General features: G+C 46.1%; 1 protein-coding gene across 1 annotated transcript in view; it reads left to right on the top strand.

Annotated features, from left to right (window-relative positions):
• GLRA1 (glycine receptor alpha 1) overlaps window positions 1-23420 on the top strand; it is a 36802-nt gene extending 13382 nt beyond the window's left edge. Inside the window, exons 2-9 of the mRNA XM_053956781.1 lie at window positions 1625-1755; window positions 5970-6037; window positions 14946-15169; window positions 17375-17457; window positions 18104-18241; window positions 18976-19190; window positions 19778-19924; window positions 23106-23420. Coding sequence (XP_053812756.1) covers window positions 1625-1755; window positions 5970-6037; window positions 14946-15169; window positions 17375-17457; window positions 18104-18241; window positions 18976-19190; window positions 19778-19924; window positions 23106-23420 — 1321 coding nt within the window. The remainder of the gene's footprint in view (window positions 1-1624; window positions 1756-5969; window positions 6038-14945; window positions 15170-17374; window positions 17458-18103; window positions 18242-18975; window positions 19191-19777; window positions 19925-23105) is intronic.
• The last annotated feature ends 868 nt before the right edge of the window (window positions 23421-24288 follow it).

The raw sequence follows: 24288 nt of genomic DNA, 5'->3' as shown, positions 1-24288 counted from the left end.
TGGCAAGCCACTGCTGCTGACATCAGAAAAGAAAGTCAATGTAATGCAGGTTACCAGATTCCTGATTTTGATATTAGACACCCAAGCACTGTAGAATCCAATCTGATTTTTTAAAGTTTTGTAGGAATCAAGTGGTTCAAAATGCTCTTATCAAAGCTTTGTCAAGATAACGTGTCTCTTTGGGGTTTCAGCTCAAACTTGCATTGGAAGAGCTCATCTTTGGGGACAGGATCACATTAATACCATGCATAGTTACAGTCCCAAATTCTTCCCAAAAGATCTTGTGTCTGTACTTGGCACTACTCCTGCAGGTCTGACTGCTGCAAAACTTCCCAAGGTGAGGCCCTCATGCTGTCAGAGGCCTCTGGTGTCGTTTGTGAGAAATGCGTAGCCAAAAAGCTTGTGCCAGTTGTAAACTCCCTTAGACCTCCCAGCTGCTCTGTCAGGAGCTCCTCACCATTCCCACAGCCTGTGTACTTAAAAAAATTCAGGAGTTTTGCAGAGTGTGAAGCAATGGCCTCACTTCTCCTGAGCAGCTTCCTTTGGCTCATGGTACAATTGCATTGCAATGCTGCCTGCAGGCTTTACTCAGCACCAGGCACCTGAAGCCACAGGCTCACCCTTGCCACATTGCATAGGTGATTTGTGGCATTTTTTTGGATCATCTAGGCAGTTTTACTCAACACTTGCAGCCTGGGAACAGACTGGTGTTCAAATAGAAACCATACAACCAGGGGGAGGGTACTGAATGGTGTCTGTTCCTGTCTAGGAAGTCAAACCTTCCTGCAAAGCTGAGAATGAGCACCTAATACCAAGGGTTACTTGCTCCCTTGTAGATGGCAACAACTGATTTCCTAAGCTCAGATCATCACCTTGCAGATCTTGCAGACTCCCATCGAGTCAGAAGGCACATTGCCAGCCATAGGTTTTTGTCTTCTACAGATAAATTCATGATTTCACTCTTTCTGCCCCGGGGTCCACATAGATCCCTGAAAGATTCCATTTCCTTTCATCTTCAACACGAGTAAAATTTCAGGATCACACTCTAGTTCTGTGCTGAACTCAGACCCTGCATTGCAGGTAGCAGTAGCAAAGGCTGGACTGATCAGCAGAACCACCCCTCTCCCCTCCAGCCCCACAGGCTCTGCACGAGCTGAACCACTCCGTGATGCTCATTTAAACCTCAAACTCCAGATTTCTCTGATCCTACCTGCCTTTTGGAAAATCATACTGTCAGAGTACTGAATATGCTCCTTGCTATTTGCCCTGTAATTAAGCAGTAATTGCTGCCCAAGGCTAATCTCAGAGTGTATTTTACCTGTGGAGCTCAGCACCAGAGTTCACATTTGTAATTCAGTGGCACCCCAAGGAGCTATACCTAAACTCACAAAAGGATTTTCACTGCTCATCATCTCTCTTCTACTTTGGTGGCAGCTGGGATTCTGTATTTGGAGATGTTTGGGCTGGGCAAACAAATTAGCTGAGACCAGCCTCATTAGGAATTCACATGGGTACCCATCCTGCCTCAGCAGGAATAAGATGCTGACTGCTCTGTTTCTGGACCCCAGGCCCTCCCCAGCATGGGATACACACTGAAACCTCCTCTTTATTTCTACTTGCACAGCCTGGCAGCCTCCAAGGAAGCTGAAGCAGCAGCTCGATCTGCCCCCAAACCCATGTCTCCTTCCGACTTCTTGGATAAGCTGATGGGGAGAACTTCAGGATACGATGCCAGGATCAGACCAAATTTTAAAGGTATGCAAAAAAAAAAAAAAAAAAACCCAGCTTTTTTCATTTTGGGACTGAAAACTGCATCCAATCCTCATTGATATCTCCCTAATGCTGTATGAAATATGAATATTTATGTTCTTACCAGTATGTATTATAAAGATATTTGGCAGATGGATCCTTGTAGATTTCTGGAAAGACATCAACAAATGTCCGCTCAGAATGGAAACGACCTTGTAAGAACTTCACATACTGTAAGAATAGGGCCCCCCAGTCCCTGCTTGGATCAGGGAATCTCAGTGTATCAATCTCAATATACAGATTGAGGATCCTGTCAAACCAAGCAGTGGCTGGCAGGGAACTGATCTTCTTTAGGGTTTCCCCAACTTTCCTTTCCCCTGGAGTCACTCACTGCCCACAGCACCTGCTAATGGCAAGCAATGGTCCCCCCTTACAGCCACTGCAGCCAAGAGCAGCCTCTCCCATCAGCTCCTAAGAAATCCCACAAGATGCCAGGGGCAGCTCAAACCCATCCCTGTCCCCCATAGTAAAGGGGCTCTTCAGCCCAACACTGCTCTGCTTTTCCCACCCAGGTTTCCAGTCTACCCCATATTCCATGGCAGCCAAGCAGCCCTGAGGCAAGCCCTGGCAGAGGCAACAAAACCTCTTTTCTCCTCGAAACACCTCTTCTAGCAAGTGTGGGGTTTTTGGATGGCTTTTTCAACTGGTCTAATGGAAGATGTCCCTGCACATGGCAGAGAGGATGGAACTAGAGGGTCTTTAAGGACTCTTCCAATTCAAACCATTCTATGATTTTTTGTTTTCCTTTCTTTTTAACTGAGCTCACTTTCCCAGGGGCTCTTTGGCCCCACATCATAGACAGAGATAAAGCAGGACTTGCTCCTCTCAGCCACTGCCCAGCCATCTCCAAAGCTCATTTTGCTCACTTCTTTTGTTTCCTGCAACCAGTTCCCTCTCCCCTGGAGCCACTGGCGGGCCTGACAGGATTTCCAGAACCCATAAATCACTGGTGACAGCACCTGGCACCCAGCTTTGAACGATAAACTCTGTACTGGGCTTTTAAATCCAAAAAAAGGTGGGAACCCTGTGTCCCAGTAACCAGCCAGGCAACAGAGGACACTGCTGTTCTTATCCAAATGACAAGGAGTTAAAATACCACCCTGTGAACCTGCCTACCTCTAAATTATGCACACACACAAATTAAACTTTAATATTTAATGAAATGTATACATTCACTTCCTGCTGAAGGCAGTTGTATTGCATTTTTATTTGAGATAATTTAATTTCAGTTTTATTTCGATGAACTACACCTTCCCCTCAGGGCAGTTTTGCTGGCTTAGCCTCCCACACATAAATCAGGCTCCAATTTATATGGGAGGCATAGGAGGTGTTTTACAGAGCTTGGGGTTGTAGCTCTGAAAGCACATCATTTAAATTAACTGCAGTAACTCAAAAGGACATTTTAATTGCTTAGATCTAAATGAAAATAATACCGAAGATCCATATCAGATTGATTTTTGGGGAGGGGAAGATTAACAAAAAGAAGATTGCGGCTTTTCCGTAAATGCTGTGAAATCTGGACTTAGCTGTGGATTCACATTCTGAGAACAAATAAGTAGTATTTGGGTTTTAAGTTGGAGGATGAAGTCAGGAGCTCGGGCAGAGCTAGGGAGGAACCTGGCAGGGGACCTCTCACCCAGGCTGTGCCCCCATCCCTGCTGCTGGAAAACTCCATTCCTCCGCAGCTGCATCCCAGCAGAGAGGAGGAATATTTCAGTGGCAGGCAGGGAATTTTCTAGAGCCTCTCACAAGCTAAAAAAATACCAAAAATCACCAAATCCTGCAGGGAGCTCATGGCTCACCTTAAACAAACTGAGAAGAGCTCAGTGCCTCAACAAGAGCTGGGCTGCCCCAAGGAGCCTTCACATGCAAGGGGCCAAACCCACCCCACACTCAGCTTTGTGTCAGCACTGGATCAGGAACAGGGCGACCAAAATACTCACACCTGTCAGAGCCACGAGCATGTGCAGTCATCCAGGAGATTAGCTGAGTGTTTTCCTTATACTGTGCCCTTTGGGAAGGGAATCACCTGTTCAAGGACCTTTTATGTGGCTCATGAATGGATCCAGAACAGAAAAACAATGCCCCTGAACCCAACAGAAGGGATGAAACATATACTAAAGCCTGATAACTGTGTGCTTTCAGCTTATGGGTAAACTTCTGGATAAGAGAGGTTGGTGAAGGCGAGGGGGGAAAAATATACAATTTTTGTGTCTGAGAACTCAAGCTATGCCAGTGTTTAACAGTCTGGATAAAGCTGCACAGACTGAACAGTGTGAGATGCTGCTGAGCTGGCAGTGCTTCCCTGGGGGCTGGCAGTGCTTCCCTGGGGGCTGGCAGTGCTTCCCTGGGGGCTGGCTGACACAGCCTGCTCAGATTGCCTGGGACTCACACCAAGAAAACCCCAGTAGAGAGCATCACTGCAGGGGACAGGCACAAACTTTCAGAGGAGGCCAAAGCAGGAGAGAAGGAAAGAGAAATGAAGAGGAGAAAACCAAGTTCCAAATGTTCCTCAGTAATCAGGAAAATCCATTAATTTCCACACAGGAGGAAGTTTGCACTGATTAGAGGCACAAGGCTCTCGTTAAAGCCATTCCTCTCCCCCCCCCCCCCCCCAGTATTTCATGCTGCAGCAACTGCCAGACTGCAGATGTGACCTTAACAGGAACATCACTCCCCCAGCAGGCTGAGCCACCAGGCAGTGTTTGAAATGCAGACACCAATCCTGGTTCCATAAAAAAATGGGGGAATAATCTGAAAATCCACACTCTCTTTTGTCACAGATCTTATCTTCCCAGAAGCATCTGTCACAGGGATGATATGGGATTAACTCTGGTGTAAAAGGGGACATTGGTCCCTGGGGCAGTGTCTCTGCTCTCTGCCTGGGCTGCCCTTCCCCACCACATCCTGGGCAGTGCCCACAGCATCCTTTGGCAGCCCCCAGAGGAGAGGCCCCTTTTTACTTCAACCCACTACAAAAAATCATCTCATTATGTGTGAGCAAGCCACAGGTTTGCCAGGCACCAGGTATGCCCTGGCTCCAAAATATTTCCCAGCATTTTGCTTTGTGCTGAACTGCAGCTCTTGGCATCTCCCTCTGTCTAAATGCAGCATTTCCACCTCAGATTTTCCAGGCAATGTTATGAAACACTTCCAGTCACACCTTGGGGCATCAGTACCACATGAACAGACATGTTCCCATGCCCTCAAACCACAACCTTTTCATCCCTTGACCCTCACTCCTTTCCTTTGGTGACCCCTTAACTTCTCCAGTACGAGCAGGGTAAGCAAAGCTCTGATCTGAAAGCAAATCAAGCCCAGGAGAGGCATGGCCCAGAGACCAGGATTACCTTCTGCCCAAACAGCACAGCCAGAAAATCCCTGCTGGCAGAGCCCTGAATTCTCCTACCCAGCTGTGAGCCCTGACAGCCTGGATCAGGATCATCACCTGGGGTTTGGGGTTTACAGGCAGTTCTGCTTGGACACACCAACAGCAACACAAGAAACACGGGTACTAAAACATCTGAAAAGGAGGTCTCAGGACACTGGAAAGGTGTTGGGATTTGTAACCTGGGATTTACCCTGCTGAGCAGCCAGTCTCTCCCTGCTGTTTGAGGATGCAGAGGGTCAAGTAGGCAGTGTCAACCCAACACCACCATCATCACGTGGGGTATTTGCTGCTTTAGCCAGCCTGATCCCTACAGCTCATTCTGCTGCACTGGCTTTGAAGGGAGCACATCATCCTAGTTCAGGAACAGTGAGTATTTCACAAGTGTAGCTCTAAATAAAAGTCGATTGTCTCTCAGCTCCTTTCTGGGATACTTTGCCATCACATTCAAGGTGAAATTACCACCATATAGCCAGGTCAAGACACCTAGAAACTGTCCTGGCTGGCTCTGATCTATTCCTGTTCGTCTGAGCAGTTCCCATCAGAGATCTATAAACACTGCTAAACCGGGGAACAGAGGCAGAGCACGAGCCCTGCCTGGTGTCAAACTGGCCTCAGAACCAAGACTGGACCTGGCAGGGCACCCAGGCCTTCCTCCCCTGCTCACCCCTCAGTCATCCCATTCCCACAGTAGGTTTTAACTCCAGAGTTGAAATCCTCTGTTCCACGAGCACACAGTGAACTGCTGTTCCAATCTGTGTTTGTCATGCAGGCCCACCAGTGAACGTCAGCTGCAACATTTTCATCAACAGCTTTGGTTCGATTGCAGAAACAACTATGGTAAGTAAAAATCACAGCACAGCTGCTCAGCCACTGCCTCAGCCTCACTGCATTCACAGAAAATGCAGCATCACCCTCCCCCTTAGAGGGACCAGGGAAAAACACTCAGTGCTCCCGAGCTCACTCAAAGTTTGAGTAAATTAATGGTCAACACACAAGACTCATTTCATGTGGCTGAAGATCACAGAGTCTCCATCTGCATCTTATAAAAACACCCCATGAGCAAAGGACAAGGGTCAGAAAGGAAAACAAATAATCTTTTTCTGAAGATTTGCCTAAGGCTCCAAGCTCAGTGACAGTTACAGATACTTTGTGTTTAAGTGGGCATAAATCCAAAATTAATCTGGATTCAAAGAGAAGGCAAATCAGCTGAACTCAAATTCAGCTTGCACCAGGATTTCAGATTCCCAAAGATTAAGAGAATTATTAAAGACTGCAGTGATTGTTTTCTTGGAGACATATTTCTGGTAGACAATGATTTTTAGTAAAAAATCAAAACCAATATTTCTGAGTTAAGACTCACTTCATACAAAATTAGTGAGCATGGCTAAAGGCTGTATCTAATTGGCAAGGCACTAGGAGCAGAGGATCACTAGAACAGGAGATAATTGCTCCATCTGAAAACTATTAAAGATTGGTTGTGACATAACCAGTGAACAGCAAAGGAAAAAACTCTGGAGGTACTGTGCCTTACTGCTGTGCTAATTAAAGATAATCCAGAAATATGGTGTTTAATTACCCTCTGGTAATTCTTTTTCTAGAAAAATGCTGAATGAAGAATGCAAGGTTCCAGCTTCAGGCATTCTGTGCATTCAGGCAGGAAGTTTTAGGCTTTGCATAGAGATCACACCCCCTGACTTGAACAAATTACTTGGCATGCACACCACTGTCAGGGGAGAGCCACAGCCATACAGCTCAGGCTATGAGTCTCTTCTGACACTGCATCATTCTGCTGGAAATATTTATGTTGGGACAGTTCAGTTCTGGTAGTGGAGGAGAAAAACAAAGCTGTTATCCTGTCCAAGCACAAGGAAATAGATTTCCTATCTGGCCTGCAGAATTTGTCAGAGCTCACAGGTGGGGAGTGTAGCGTGGATTCATTTGTGTATAAAGCAAAAGAGGAAGAACTGCCACTGAAATACACATCTGTTCCTAATTTACTGTTTATTGGTTACCTCCTTTGGCCTTGCAGGCAATAAATGCTGTTCCTACACACCAACCCAGAGTGTAAGGGAGCAGGACAAGCCCACAAAGGATGTGTGCAAAGTACAGAGCACATTCCACTGAAGCGTTTTTCAGTGCATCTGTCCCACACTGCGAGATGCACTGGAGCAGCCAAAGATGCCACATGATTGCTGCAAGCAGGATGCTCCATAAAATTAGCACAGGCTAGCACAAGAGAGATGCAGTTCACCTCCAAGACACGCTGCAGGGACTTGCTATCATCTCCAGATGCCACTCATTTCATAGGCACTCTTCCATGGAAAAAAAAAATCCCCATGGGAGCCCGAGAACACCCTGTGGGCACATTGCTCTGTCTGGAAATATCCAAGGCAGCTCTGACAAGCCAGCCCAGATGTCAGGCTGACACAGCAGCACACAGCCCGATCTAATGTGTGGGAGCAGCAGTTCTGCTTGTAAACACCAACAGCAACACAAGAAATACAGGTACTGAAACAGCTGAAAAGGAGATCTCAGCAAGCTGGAGAGGTCCTGGGGATTTGTAAGCTGGATTTGCTCTGCAGAGCAGCCAGTCCCTCCCCGCTGTTTGGGGACGCAGCAGGACAAACAGGCAGTGTCAGCTCCCCAGCAGTTTCTGGGAAGAACAGACTGTCCTGTCTTGAAGGGATTTTGAGACCTGACCATTTATAATTCAATCAAGTGGTCAAACATCAGAGGAAGGGGTGGCAACTTGCAAAATGGAGAGGGGCAAATCAGTGTTTTACCAGAAAGAAAGCCATAGCCTATCACTGACCCCTGGGACTGATGATAGCAAATCTCCCCCATCTGCTTCACTGGCCAAAAAGAGAAAGAAAATTATGTTTTAAACCCCCATCATTAGGCACTCTAAGCCTGGTCAGGTTCAGGTGTGAGTACTATACCACCTTCTATTTCATTACTATTACACTACTACCTGCAGGAGCAGTCACAGGGTTTTATGGGTACCCCACATGCAGTTGGAGAAGGCTTTAAAATATCTCCATGGTGGGCTGATACTTCCTACAGAAAATACCACTGCTCCCTTCTAAGTTTACACTGCCTGAAGATCACAAATCAGTGTAAACCATGAGCTCACCATGCAGAGGATTAGAGAAATTAGAGGGAGACTGCTCACTTATGACTTAAAGCCTCATGGAAGGTAGAAGAGGAGAAAATACAAAAAATAGAAAAAAAAACCCCAGGCATTTGATGACAGCTGGGTCTACAAACCTCAGAAGGAAAGACAACAAGTTGCAGCCAAGAGAAGGCACAAACTCCCCAGAGTGGGCAGAAAGCTGCTGCCTGCCCCACAGAGGTTCAAAATGAACAGGGCAATAAATGGAGATCTGAAAACTGCTGCAAGGTTGGGGGAATTTAAAAAAAATTAAAAGGCAAAGCCATCCACCAAATTGAATTCCTAGGGCAGAGCTGATTTAGAGCAGGGGAAGCAACTCCTTTAAGCATCCTGCAGAGCTGGAGACCCAACATAAAATCCTCTAGTGGTGCACATAATTGATGGGACATTTATGTCGGGTTGCAGCTCAGCGCTTGTATGCAGCCCCACTTGCCTGGAGCTCTAAGGACAAGGGAGGCTGGCACTGGGAGCACATCCCTTGTTGTGCTCCAAGGGGGAGAAGAGAACCAACCCCAACAGCCAGGTCCTCCTGCCCCAAAGCATCACTGCAACAGTGCATCCAACAGCCAGGGACTCCCAAGGACAAGGGCAAGATGCAGCCACTCTCTCCAATTATTATTATGACAAACACCAAATAACCCCCAAATACAAGCTCTTAAATCCCTTTTTGCTGTTCAAAAGCATAAACAACTCCCCAGCCATACCAGATTATGAAACTTATAGCAAATGTAGAAATTTCTCATTCCAAATAAACAGAAGTGAAGCACCTTGAGAACAGGGTTCTTGGGTTTTGAGTGAAGAAGCTGCACCAGCTTTGGCTTTTCTTTGGGGCATGAGGCAACTGATAGGATTATCTGAGCATTTCATTAATAAATTCCCTGCTATAACAGCAAACTTGAAATTAAGCGATGCCCTTGCTCACTCTTCCAGTGGAAGCTGCAGTTTTGTGGCCTTCCACTGGCTTAGGTAGCTGGCAGCATTTTGTACACAGTGCAGGCATGGGGAGAAGAAGAAACACATTTTTATACCATCACCCAGCAATGCTAGCAGCTGGACTAAGGATGAGCTTTTCTAGACTCTTCTTTTAAAAAGAACACACACACAGCAAAGAAGAGACTGGAAAAAAAAGAAAAAAAAAAAAAAAAAAAGAAAAATCACAGAAGAGCCAGCACAGCCTCCCTTAGACACAGTGTAAATATGCAAATTCATTTTTGCTGCTTTCATGCCATAGTTATCTCATCTGAAAAGAGCAAAGCAAATGTGACCTTCCAGCCAGCTGCAGCACAGCCACAACTGAGCTCCCAGCATCTCCTGAGGACAGGAGAAGCTGGAGGCTGCAACTGTCCAAATGTTGAGTGCTTGTTCAGAGACATCTGCACATGAGATTTCCAATGAGAAAACAAAGCATCCTGCAAAGCAGACCAAGAAATTCAATCAAAACTCACAAACCCCAGTATAGCAGAGATTCTGGTGAAGAACTTGGGTCCCACATTTAATACTGGTCTCACGCACTCCAAAATCAGCAAAAGATATGAGTTTCAATGCACAAAGCCCATAGCAGAAGTTAGGTTTTGAGCAAAACTTCCTGCAGTCAGTCATTCTTAAACCCGACCATCAGTCCCACAGAGATGATAAGCACCTAACAAGTCACACAACACAAAATGAAAAGGTTTTCACGACTACTCCCAGTCTGCTGCCATCTCAGTGTTAGACCTGCAGTGTTCCAGCTGTCTGTGATTAGAGTTTATCCTTGCACTAATGGGGAAGGGAGGGAGAAAAGAAAAAACAGCAAAAAGAAGCCATGAAATAGGACTGTGCAACTCAAATACAAAGACACAAAACGCCCTCAAACTGAAAAACAAGACCTCACTACTAAATACCTACATTTGTAATTCTGGGTGCTGGCTGCAGCTCACATCCCAGCAGATCTACTGGCTCAGATATATATATAGATATATATAGATATATATAGATATATATAGATATATATATTCCCCACTTTTTAGAGGAAGACACAGAAAAACCTTCTGCTTTGGGTTCCAGCATAAAAATCCCCACACTTATTAAGCACCAGGGTACTGATCCCACCCCTCACCAGGTTCCTGCCCTTCTCTGATACAGATTCCTCCTCCCCTTACCCAGGGGTGGTTTCACACAGGCTTCAAATTGGCCACTTGCTATTAATACTTCCCAGGGCTGCTCCTGGTGTGCTTGCTGGTTTTGCAGTCTGTTGTAGTGCTCCTTGACAAGGCAGGTTCCCTTCAAAATGTTTGTTCATTCCAATCTAGAGACTTAACTCAATGCTAGCAAAGCCCCTCATGCTCCGGTGGGGTCCCAGAATCCCCTTCTGAAGGAGATCAGTCTCTACACTCTTTTTTCCACCAGCAAAATGTAAATTTATCAGAGGGGAAATCTCTCTCCAAAACTGTTCAGTGCAGAGGCTGCTCTGACAGGACCCTGAGTCGGGAGGGAAAACCTATGGAGTGCTCTGAGGGGCTCCATCCCTTGTGCTCAGCACTGCCTCCAGCCTCCTCTGCTTTCAGCAGAAGATGTCAAGGCTATGGGATCCTGGGAAAGGAAGGTCTCAAATGATCTTCTGTTTCCTTGTCTCCTTGCGAGGTCACTAAGCAGAATTTCATTTCAGCATTATCAAATTGAACTACTTTGATCACTCCAGTTATTCTCTTCCTGCCTTGTGTCATTTCCCTCTTGGGACTAAAATGCCTTTGTGCCAAATTGCAAAGCTCCTGAATGCCTTCCCTGCACAGAGCTGCTGCTCTCCTCTCCCAAGCCAGCCAGAGGAGCAGGCTGCACAAGATAATCAATGCCTGGATGTGATGGGCACACAAATGAGGAATAAGAAGGATATGGAGAAAGCGATTTTTATATTTTTTTGCCAATTTTGCAGCCCCAGTCAAACCTCTTCTTTCTTTGCTTGAAAGTTCACATCAGAAACTGGCCAGTGCTGTCCATCATTTAGGAATAACTGTGAACTACTTGGGGATGCTAATTAAGATCTCCTATAGAGCATCCAGGAGAAATGCTGCATGTCTCCAGGTAGCCAAGGAATGACTGTTGCTTGGCTCATCACCTCTCAGCCTGACTGCAGTGCTGAGGACAAAGCTTTCAGCACAGAGGATCCTCAGCTGGTACAGAACACTGTAACCCTTCTCTTAGCCTGTGTCACAGCACAGACATACCCTGACTGCTCTCCATGCCTTCTGCTGGCTCCTCAGGCAGTGTCATGTCCAGTTTGCAGTCACAGTGCTTGGTTTTACATTTATGTTCAAATAAGGCTCGACACAAGAAACCCTAAAAGGCTGCTCAGAACCTTCAAGATTGCAGTGCAATGACATAAGGGCAAAGGCATCTGGGAGAAAACCACATTCTCAGTGAGCAGGCCAGCTGTGGAGTAAACTCCCTGAGTAGGAAGATCTGCCTAAATGCACACACAGAGGTAAAATATTAACGCCCTGAAATGGCAAGGCCAGAGAATTGTATTCAGTGCATGTATCAGATTCCTTCGTCCTTGCCTTTTTTATATCACAACGTAATGCCTTGTTTTCTGTATTCCAAAACAAAAAAAATACCCACAGCAAACACTTGTCTCCAAAGGAGGAGCACAGAGTGACACAAACCAGAGTTACAGCTGCACATCCCCGCGGTGGAGGTGGTGCAGTTTCTCCCACCACACATTCACAAGGTACCCCTGGACTGCTCTCAGCAGGACATGAGGACAGGGCAGTGTCACTCTAGGGGTGAGTTAGGAGGGGCCTACTCACAGCCGTCCACTGTGAGAAATTAATTTTCATTTGGCCCACGAGTATTTACTTAAGCTGCCTCCTCATGGTTACAAAGTCTATTGATGACATTCTGCCTGTGGTCTGTTGCTGTGGTGGCAGCATAAACCATTCAACACCTCCTCTCTCACCCTTTCCTGTTCTTTTGGCAAGTTTTGGAGCTGAAGCAGTGAATTTACTCCATCAACAAAGCTTATCCGCAGTAACTCAGGCTGTTGGAAGGAATTTGGCTCCATTCCCTCCCCCCTTCTACTACTCCATCAGGCTGAGCACACTTCTGGGCAGCTACCACTGAAGTTTCTTCCAAACATGAGTTTAATTTGTGTTGTACATGACAGAAGTCCCAAACTGGAGCTGACCTGCTAGCATCGAGCTTATTTGTAGCTGAATAAGCAAAACAACCTTTTGCTTTCTATCTATTAGGTCAGTGACATTGATTTCCCCTGGCTGCAATGGCTGCAGATCTTGAGGCACAGAAAAGAGAGAATTGAAAATATACAGGTAGCTCTGGGAGCTGCTGCCTGCTGTGGAAAGTGAGAATTCATGGTTCCTTTCCTTTTCCAGGCTTGCATGATGGGCTGGCCCCGTGCTGAGACCCTGGTCCCCAGCTGTCCCCAGCTATTCACATTTCCTCCAGACACATTATCCAGGGTCGACAGAGATGAATAATTAAGTCAGAGGGATGCACTAGGACTTGTGAAGGTGACACTTGGAATATCAGCAGAAGGAAAGAGTGTTGCAATTCTTTTTTGTGTTCAGAGGTCTGCTCCTTTTAGCGTCAAGTCCGTGGTTCATTTGCTGTTGTCACAATCATTAATGTCATTAGCAGCTTCTGTGCTCTGAGGGTGCAGATGGCACCAAGTGGCCTGAAACAGACTCTAGACCATGTGCTTGGCTAAGAAGTGCCTCGTCCAAAACACAGAGCACCCAACACAATCCTCTTATGGGAATAAATCACACAGGACTGCATTTTTTTCATGGTGGAAAAAGCTCATTCTTTATTCACATGACTCTTTTTTGTACAGTTTCACAGAGCTCGTGTGGGACTCCAATTGGTCAGTAGTTTCTTGCCAATTACTTTTAGTGGTTAGTAACAAGTTGTTATCCTGTATTGATTGGTCACTCAGACTCTCAGTGTGTACTGCAGGGACAGTTGTTTGTGAGAGATAGTTTTCATTTTTCTGTCTAACAGTGTAAAAACAGTTTATACAGGTGCAAGGTATTTTTACCCAGGAATAGATTGTTATGTTAATGAACTGCTCACACGAGGATTGCTTTCACATGGGAACTTGCAAAGTGCCAGCTTTGACAAGGTCAGCCACAGATTCCAGGAGAGCAGGCTTGATTTTATGAATCTTTTCTTTATGATTTTTCTACCTTACTGCAACATCCTCTCCCAACCCTCCAGTGCCACTGGACACCACGAGAGTTGTGTCCTCCTGGACGAGAGGCTGTAGGTTCACAGTCAAGTGAGCTCTTGAGGCAGCAGCATCAGAGAGTCTCTCCTATACAGGCACCCTTCGACTCCAGAACTTTGTGTTCTCCAGATGGAAAGAACAGACCTGGTGGCAGAGTGAGGGGGAGCCTCTCACCGAGTGCCTGCAGCAGGGATCAGACACCAGCAAGCACGTCAGACACCCTCCATTAACTGTGTCCTAATAAAAGTCTCCAAAGTACATTTATATTAGAAAGGCAGCAAAGAAACCCTTAATCATGAGAAGGACTATTCATTTGGGTCTGGGCAGTGGAATTGGTTTGTTATATGCTGCTCTTCAGATGCAGTCTGCCTCTATACTTAGAAAATGTCAATTAATTTATGGTTGTGGAGCTTTCATCCCTCTCCTGATAGCTGGCACATCCTCTTCCCATTTCAATTTGTTGTCTCACTTTCTCATGTGAAAGTCAGAAGAAAAGGAGCATGCAGATCACCCTGGGAAGCTGTCGGTCACACAGGGAGAAGAGAAACTGCCCCTAGTTTTCCAGTAGTGTCTGAACTCAGCCTCAGCAGCCAGCCTTGACCTGGGAACTTAGGGGAACTGTAAGACTTGTGGTTATGAATCGAGTATAATTTTGCATAGTGCCAAGGGACTACCTTCAGTTAAGGAAGGTGGTCATCCTATAAAATCTGTTGCCTTTATGGCATTTTGACATTAGAGAGGGGAACCCAGAATGCTCAGGATTAGGAGAGCAGACTTCATAAATATCCCTCTCCTGCTCACAAACTCTAACCAAGGGCAGCTGCTCCCATTGGCTCATCTGAGTTATCCTTGTATTAGCAGACACACAGGGAGTTTCTCTTTCATGGACAATCTTTCTCGCTGTGCCTTTTCCTTTCCCAGTGCTGGGTGAACTACAGATAGTCACAATATGGGACAGTTCAGCACTAAAAGGAAGCTGGTTTCAGTTTCTCTCCCCACTTACTCCTCTGGAACATCCTCCTGCTGACAGCGGCCGTTCTGCCCTCCACAACTGCTCATATTTTCTGCAGCCCCAGGGTCCAGACAGAGAGGTCCTGGCCCTTCCCACACAGCTGACAATTGCTGTAACAGAGGGATGCAGGGACAGGCAGCTGCTCATGTTATGCCATAGCTGTAGGCTTCGAAGCTAAAAATTAATAACAGTCCCTTGAGGAATAATACCAAAAACACTTGGCATCGCTTGGGAACTCTAGGCCTGGATATGGTCTGGCTGATTTTAGGATGGTTTTAGTGTGTGCTCCCCAGCTGCCAGCACCTCGAGGCTGCTCTGAGCTCTGCTGTGTGTCTGTGTGCAGGATTACAGGGTGAACATCTTCCTGCGGCAGCAGTGGAACGACCCCCGGCTGGCCTACAACGAGTACCCCGACGACTCCCTGGACCTGGACCCCTCCATGCTGGACTCCATCTGGAAGCCTGACTTGTTCTTTGCTAACGAGAAAGGGGCCCATTTCCATGAGATTACCACGGACAACAAGCTGCTGAGGATCTCCCGGAATGGCAACGTCCTCTACAGCATCAGGTGAGGAGACTCCACCCAGGTCATCCCAGCCTAGACTTTGGGCATGATGCTGGAAAAGAGAAATTTAGGGGGTTTTAAGGTGGGAGATCATTGATTTAGCAGTGATCAAGCAATGTGGTTAAAAGGGACCTCTACTAAAGCATATTGAGACAGAGGCTTGGTCTGGGAAGGAATTTAACTCATCTTTATCTCTTTCAGTTCAAGGACTTCTGCTTGTAGTAGATTCCTTAACATCCCTAATGTAAAATTACTTCAGATATCTTATGTCAGTACAAGCCTAAAACCAGCTGTGCTGTGTGAAAACCAGTAGAAGCTTATGAACACTCTGTTTCCAAAGCTGCAGCATTTCCTGTTCAAAAAAAAAAAGTAAAAATCAGGGAAAATGCTTAGTAGAGCCCCATGGCTTTGTCTCAGCCCAGTTTTCCTTTTATTGCTAGATCCACGAATCCATCAGCAAAATTGAACTAATTACACTGAATTTCCCACAGGAAATCAACCTTAGCCCCCACCTTCACTTCCAAACCCATTCACACTTTATTTTAAACCAATGAAATTTAGATCAAACTTCACGGGCCTAGACTGGGAAAGTTAACTCTATATTGAAGACCTTTTCACCTCATGTATAATGAAAATTTGCCTCTGGAACACACACCCCATCTCACACTGCAGCTCCCAGGGGCAGCAATGGGAAGGAAAAGCAGTGTGGAGCTGTAAAATGGGAGATAAACAGCTTAATGCTGCAAAGTAGATGGCCTCCATCAAACAACAAAGAGGTTCCAGCCCAAAGACCTGCTGGCCAAAACAATAAGAATTGCCACGTGTGTTGGCTGAGTGAGGAAACCTCTCCGTTCTTAAATTTAAAACCAGGCAGGGAGCAAAGCTAACAGCAGCACTTGGCAGTGAGCATGGCACAGAGCTCTGCTCCAGGAGGGTCTGCAGGGGCACAGAGGGGCACAGGGTGCCCCAGCCCTGGGGTTGCTCTGCCAAGCAGAGCAGTGACTCAGCAGGGAGCATGAGAAAACCACCATTTTCAAGGCAAAAACTTGAAAATATTTCAGTTCTTGTTTAAAAATAACAACTTGCCTACTTCACTCATCTCTGGATGAAATTATAGGTTTCTTTATAAGTATGTTTTCCTGTGAAAATTAAAAAGAAAGAAGAGCACACTGTAAATCCAAAGAGTTTGCAGAAGGAGAAGTAGTCTTTCCCTTTAAAAAGAAAAATCTCTGCCATTTTCTAACTGGTTCTTTGCTAATACTACATGTAATAATCAAATTTTAGGCAAGGCATTTACAAGAAGGTGGATTTTGTCACATCTTCTGTCCCAACATGCCTCTGAACTCAAGCTGAGAATTTCTAACAACAAAAGATTTTAAATTAAAGTATCTTTCCCTCCTGATAAGTTTCTTGTAGGTCTGATGACAGAAAAATTCAATTTCTGTCCCCTGGGTAATTCTGCTATTTCTACATCAAGGCAAAAAGTTGAAAATCCTAAACAGTTCAGGGAACAACATTTTCAACATTATCAAACCACATAACTCAAGTCTAACTATCTGGAGCAAATCATTTAGTTTCAGCTTGTTGAACCAACCAAACATTTTAAGCATAGATCATGGTACAGAGCAGCACAGCAATATAACACAGAAAATGCAGCCTGCACCTAGTGGAAAATGGAGAAAGAAATAGAGGTCTCAAGGGCTCTGCAGGAATTCAGGAAGGTACAGGAGTTCATATTGGCTTAGCACAAGGCATTTTCCCTGCAGAAAATCCCACTGAAGTCTTTCTTTCCCCACACACAAACATATGATCTTGATCAAACTTCCTTTTGGTGGTTTTTTATTACACACAAATGTTCTGTTCAGAGATTCACGAACAGTGCCAGTCTCTAGAAATGCCTCTGGGGGTTCCAGAGAGTGGCCTTGGGCTTTCTGCTAACCCAGCCTGTTGTGAACCTGAGTCAGGCCAGGAAAAGCAGCAGAACTGTTTGTGAACTCTGCTGCACGCAGTCTCAAACAGCACTGCAATGAAACGAGCAGCAGGCTCTGCTGGGAATGGATCACAGACCCAAATGTTGAGCATTTCTGGTGCTTTCCAGCTCCAGAGTGAGAGCACAGGCAGGAAGAGATGGATGCTCTGCCATTGCCCCAGCTCAGCCCTCAGCAGTGCCCGCTGTTTGGCATTCCCTGTGCTCTCCTCTCTCCTCAGGATCACGCTGACTCTGGCCTGCCCCATGGACCTGAAGAACTTCCCCATGGACGTGCAGACGTGCATCATGCAGTTGGAAAGCTGTGAGTCCTGTGCACATTTTGGAGAGGAGACAATCTCTTCTCCATGCTGCTCTCCCCTGCCATCTCCTTTCCCAGCTGCAGCCCATCCCCAGCCCAGCCTTCACTGGAGGCTTGCTCAAGAACCTCGTGCCTAGGATTTTCCATTTATTCAGCCCATGTGACATTTGCTAGGAAAGCCAAACCTCAGAAGATCCCATGTGAGGAGCCCTGGCTTGCTCGTGTTTACATTGGCCTTTCACTTTGCAGGAGAGAGGTGGGAGTGCTTTCAGCTGCAAGTGGAATTTTTTCTCTCTGGATGAACATCTGCCACTTGTACATGCTGCTTATCCCAGAGGAGGGAAAGATGATGAGCTCCTTCCAGAGAAAGCAGTCAAGTTGGAAACAGTAGAAAACAGTTCAGCAAGCCAAATTCAAGAAAAAAATGTTATTTATTGCAGAAAATCCATTGCAGCTCCAGTGGAGGTCGTTGCCCTGGCTCTTACCATATGAACAAGCAATTTTGCCTCAACCCAAATCCCATTCATGACAGCACTGTCAAGGAAGGCCAGGATGCCCCCCTGCCTCCAAGCTCTCTTCTGCAACACTGTCCCTTTCCAGATCAGTATTTAATAGGATTCACATGACATTTGTCCCTTCCTCTCAACAGTTGGCTACACAATGAATGATCTCATATTTGAGTGGCAAGAAAAAGGAGCAGTGCAAGTTGCTGACGGGCTGACATTGCCTCAGTTTATCCTCAAAGAAGAAAAAGACTTGAGATACTGCACGAAGCACTACAACACAGGTCAGTGCTATTAACCCTTAACTGAGGGGTTCAGTAGAGAGGAATTCAGGACTGTGCATTTGCCAGAGTCTCTTGCCCTGTCTGATGGCACTCTGGCCTTGTCCTACACTTCCAGAGATAACAGACAAGTGGAAACAGATAGCTAATTGGAAGCTAATGGACATAAATGTGCAAAACCCTCTTGTCCCCGATAACATCTGCATCAATTCAAGGGTGTTTGGTTGGGATCTTCTCTCCTAGAACCTTTTTTTGTCTTTGTAATTTAAGTGACAAAGGACATACTGCCAAAGGGCTTTCTTTGCTATGTTAATGTTCATAGAATCTTAGAATGGTTTGGGTTGGAAGAGACCCTAAAGACCATATTGCTCCAACCCCCTGCCATGGGTAGGGACACTTTTCACTATCTCAGGTTGTTCCAAGCCCCGTCCAACCTGGCCTTGGGCACTTCCAGGGCAGCCACAGCTTCTCTGGGCAACCTGTGCTAGGGCATCCCCTCCCTCACAGGGAAGAATTTCTTCCTAATACTTAATCTAAACCTTTTCTCTTTCAGTTTCAAGCCATTCCCCTTTGTCCTATCACTGGGCATGCCCTGGGCAACAGCTGTTCATTTCCTCCCCTAAAAAGACTCTGGTTTAGGTAACTCAAGGAAAAGGAAAATCCCCAGCCACTGGCTGAAAACAGGAGGCTCACTGTGCCTTACCAATAACCTTCCATGTATCTCCCATCCTCCTCAGGCAAGTTCACCTGTATAGAAGCTCGTTTCCACCTGGAGAGGCAGATGGGCTATTACTTGATCCAGATGTACATTCCCAGCCTTCTCATTGTCATTCTGTCCTGGATCTCCTTCTGGATCAACATGGATGCTGCACCTGCTCGTGTGGGCCTGGGCATCACCACCGTGCTCACCATGACCACGCAGAGCTCTGGCTCCCGAGCATCACTGCCCAAGGTAGGGAGCACCCTTGGAACACCAGGGAAATCATGCTCCTTTTGGGGACAGCACCTAAGGAAATCCTGACACAGATCCTCCTGGTGCCTTTGCACAGTTCCTGTGTAATGACAAACAGAGCAAATTCCAGCCCCATCCTGAAAAATGTTATATTCTGTATGAGTAGCAGTAAAACTTCCCCTACAATTGAGCACTCACCACAATTCCCAGTAACCAGGAGCTCTGTACTTTACAAACCCCTGCAACAACCACACATGGATGTGCACTCTACATTTTAGCTTTTTAGTCACTTGACCATCCTACTCTTATAATAGTACTGAACTTCCCTTTATGAAAGGCTTCCGGTATGGTGGATTACTGTTTTCCTTGCATATAAACAATCACAATCAAGGCCTGAATAAATTAAAAGCCATGGAATTATTGCTACTTAAGAGCCCATGAGGAGTTTCAGTGACCTGATAACATATTTACGTTAAATGAGCATGATTCTGGTATCCAAGAACAGATGTCAGCCATGTAAAACACCAAGTAAAAATGCATTTGGGTAAGGAAGCCACCCCATTTCTGTCTCTTTCTCTGACTCCTAGGTGTCCTATGTGAAGGCCATAGACATCTGGATGGCCGTGTGCTTGCTGTTTGTGTTCTCTGCCCTTCTGGAATACGCTGCCGTCAACTTCGTGTCTCGGCAGCACAAAGAGCTGCTCAGGTTCAGAAGGAAGAGGAGGCATCATAAGGTAATACATAAAGCATGAAGGACACAGTGAAATCTGTCCCAGCAGAACACCATGGTCAACTGAACCAAGCCACTAGCCCCCAGGGAAGTCCCCAGTATCTGGTCAGATGTTGAGGAGGCTCACACACCAAAAAGCAGAGCTGCCTCAATTAATTGTGCTTGTTCTAACAGCCTGCTGACCCCGGGAGTCCAGCAAGCTGGGTTTTGCTAGCTCAGCCAAAAGGGTTGTTCTCAACAGGACAATTGTCACACAGCAATGCTCTGGTGTGAGTTCTCCTCCCCAGAAGCTGCAGCCAGGGCTGGGGGGAGGCAGGCAGGGAGGCATGAGGGGTGTCTGTCAGAGAGAGCACCCCCAACACAACAGCCTGCAGTAGCCCAGAGGTAAGTGACACCTCTTTTGTCTCTGCCATCTCCATGTTCAAAAGCATCTGCTTCTCAGACTGACTGCAAATTCCTCCTGGAAGGAATGAGCTTTATTCTGAGCCTTAGCCTGCTCCATGCTTACCTGCCGTGGCTGATCCCAATCCCAATCTGAGCATGCACGCAGCTCCGACAGCTCCCCAGCCTGGGCTCCAAGAGCAAAGATTTCACCTCACAGATCACATTAGAAAGAAACATAAAGGTGGTTGTGATCACATGGCCAAAGGCACTTAAGAATTGTCCCTATATAAGTGGTAGAATCAGGAAAGGGGTTAGCAAAATTTCAGCACCAGGCCTGAGAGACTGCTCTTGGGAGAGCATTAAAAACCAGTACATTTTCTGGGAGATAAAATCAAAGACAATTTTGCTGATGAAAATCTCAAGCAAACCCATAGGTGACAACCAAGGTCTGCCTTAAATATTCCTCATAGGTATTTGTCTACTTTCCATGATCCATCCCATCCAGAAACCTTCTCCCATTCCATTGTTTCACTATCCCAGCCATTAAAAGTCTTTCCCAGGGTCTAACCAGTCCTGCAGCAGATCACAGTGTGTGCTTGCAGAACTGCTACCATTCCAGGAGGAAGTGGGGCTGAGGAGCAGGAATCCCTGTATTTTTCTAGATTTGTCTCTCTCTGCCTCAGTTGTCCTATCTGCAAAACAGGAGGTAATTGTTCATTTGTGCTCAACCCAGTCAGGATCAGGGATGAAAAGTGTTGGACAAATGCAAGGGAAAAGAAGTAACAGATGAGACCTCAGCACCCACTGATTTTGTTTGACCAGAACAGGGTTGGTTCTGCCATCCCAAAATCAACAAAGCTTTGGTTCAGAAGATGCAGCTGAACAGAGGCAGAGCTAAACCCACCCACGTGGGTGCCTCCATAGTGCATTTATCTCTTCATCTGGATTCAGGCATGCCATCTCTGGATCTGTGCTGTTGTATGCAGATCAGTCTGTTGATAAAACAGTAAGAAGGAAAAGAAAGCCACTGATACTCAGGCAAGTTTAAGGGATATTTGCCAGAGCTGCTCCACTGAACACAAGGCTGTTAGCACAGTCCCTGCTCAATCTCACAGCTATTTAATTGGAGCAAAGCATAAACAAAAACACTTGCAAAAGCTAAATGAACAAGGTTTGCAGGCTCATCAGAAAACTAAGCTGATTGCTAATATGTAAATGGGCTAATGCAGCTGCCAAAGGCACTAATTGCTCTGTCCTGATGTCCTGACTTGTCTGTGTAGCTCTGACTGGTTTAGGCATGACACACTAGGCTAAAAAAAAGTGAGATATTGCAGTGGTATGGACCAGTCTGGTTAACATGACACCATCATCAGACCCACATGGAGTGTATTTGGAGACACTTCCCAGTGTGGCTGGTGATCTTTGCCTTTTTCCTTTGATATGGCACCTTGGAAAAGGCATTATTGTCTTCTCTAGCCCCAGTACACCAGTCACCAAAACAAAGCCACAGTGGTCAAAACAAAGTCACAGCGAGTGGCCCCTCAGCAATGAAAAGATTAAAAAAAAATCAGTAAATTGAGGATCAAGTGGTTTAGGTTAAGCCAGACATGTGCCAGACTTTATTTGTGCAATGGGAAAAGAGCAGAGGCATTAATTACAGACATGATGAAGGTCCATAAGCTCTGAGTACTGCAGAAAGCCAGATCTTGATTTTATCTGGGTAGTTTTGTTTTGCTTAGATATGGCAGTATCCTCTGTGTCCTGCTTCTCATCCCATGCAGCTGCCCATGGGATGCAGGGGCCATCCAGAAAAGACACACTTCAAAGGACAGGGGAAGGGGCAGCAGGGCACAGTGGACAGGCAGCTACAAGGGACGGGGCTGCTAGGTCAGTGTTGGGGGACACAGCATGGATCAGCCTCTGTTAATGATTAATTAGTGCCACTGCTCTACAATTAGCCTTGGTGACCTGAAGTCAAGAGATTTTGGGTTCTGACTCTGTTTCTGCAAATCACTGCTTGAATTACTCAGGCCAAACTAAGTTTTCCCTGTCACTACATCCCTGTGTTCAATAAAATGGGGCTAAATCATTCTGGGATTCCAGCAAAGCTTTCACGAAAAAAAAAAAAAACCCAAACAGCAACACCATTTGCCTTTAGATTAGAAACAAATTATATTTTTTTTCAATAATTGGCATTAGCACAAGCAGCCATGTCTTACCATTGACCCACAGAAGGACACTTCAGTTCCTCACCTAAAAGTTGGCTCCTGGGGATGGCTGTGGGGTGCCGTGGGCAGGCGAGTAAGGGCTGGTTGCACGCTGCCTGCAGAGCTCTTTTCCTGGACAGCTCCTGGCTCCTGCACATCCATGTAACTCTGTAGGAAGCAGCTGCAGCTTTGGCTACAGGAGTTACATGGAGCCCACTCCTTCTGGGCAAGCTGAAACTGCACAGGCAAAGCAAAGAAGGTGCTGAGAGGAGGTGGGGTGGGGTAGGGAGAGGCAGAAGCAAAACAGGGGATGCAATTGGAAAAATGAAAGCAGTGCCACAAACCCTTCAATATGTCAAAGACCTCAGCAGGGTGGAAGTCAATCCTGTTCTCCACGGGGTGCCTGGATCCCCTGATTTGCATCTGTGCACCACACAGCTGGCACCCCTCTATAAGGCTGGTCTCCCAAGAGCAGGGGGTTTGCCCAAGGGTGAGGCCGGGGCATGGTGGGAGCATCTCTCCCGTGCAGAGCAGGACGCTGTCAGCGGAGAGCCTTATAGCGAGGGTGCACTGCCTATATCTCATTTTAAGTAGAGTCCCATGCTCAATCTGTTCCAGGAGGACGAAGCTGGTGAAGGCAGGTTCAACTTCACCGCCTACGGGATGGGGCCAGCGTGCCTACAAGCCAAGGATGGCATCTCTGTCAAGGGAGCCAACAACAACAACACGGCCAACCCGGTGCCGCCGCCGTCCCGCTCCCCCGAGGAGATGAGGAAGCTCTTCATCCAGAGGGCCAAGAAGATCGACAAGATCTCCCGCATCGGCTTCCCCATGGCCTTCCTCATCTTCAACATTTTCTACTGGATCATCTACAAGATAGTCCGCAGAGAGGATGTGCACAACCAGTGAGGGGAGGGGAGCAGCCGGGAGGGAGCGAGCAATCCTTTATATATGTGCAATAGCAATGCAGCAATGCATGAATTTAAAGAATGCGGCAATATCTACTAAAAAAAAAAAAAAAAAATGGGGAAGGGGCTGGGAGGGACTTTTAATCATGTGAACTGAGGCACAGGGAGGAGAAAAGAAGCTCTTGATCTGGGGAGCACAGGGTGGGAGTTAGTTTTACAGCATAGGAAGATGTGGATTGCTCCTGCAATCCAAGCAGTGTAATATAGTAATATATATTCATGCTTAATTATAATGCAAAAACAAAACAAAAAAAAAAAAAAGACCAACAAAAAAAAATCCTTTTTTTAGCCTATTAACAGCTTAGATTCTCAAGTCACTGGAATGATTCATGATTCCATGTGCAGAAACTACTGCAATTATGCTTTATCTGACTTTTGCTATAGAAAGGCCATTCCAGTCAAGTACGTGGGGGGAAAAACCCCTAACAAAAGAGGAAAAACACCTCAAGAAAATCATTCTGTTCTTCTCTAGGTTTTGCACTTTGAAAATCAGATAGATGGGGAAACTTAAGAAAGAGGCTGTGGATTGCTGTTTATTTTATATATTTACTTTTTTTAGTCACGGGTTTGCCGATCAAACACATTGTGACTTTTGCATAGAGGAAAGCAAATACATTATCTCTCTCATCCCCACCAGAAAGCGTCCAAAGGAAACCCAAGAAGGACATCAGGGCCTTCATCAGAAATCACAGGTACCTTCTGTCCTTTTAAATAACCTGGCAGGATTGAAGTCCCAGGAGGCAGAAATGTTATTCAGAACATAGAAATTATGAAGGATTTTTTAAATAGTTTTTTGTTTGTTTGTTCTT

Source organism: Vidua chalybeata, chromosome 15 (genome assembly GCF_026979565.1).
Source record: "Vidua chalybeata isolate OUT-0048 chromosome 15, bVidCha1 merged haplotype, whole genome shotgun sequence".
NCBI lineage: Eukaryota > Metazoa > Chordata > Aves > Passeriformes > Viduidae > Vidua > Vidua chalybeata.
The sequence above is the reverse complement of the archived record's forward strand: the minus strand, read 5'-3'. Positions and strand labels throughout refer to the sequence as shown.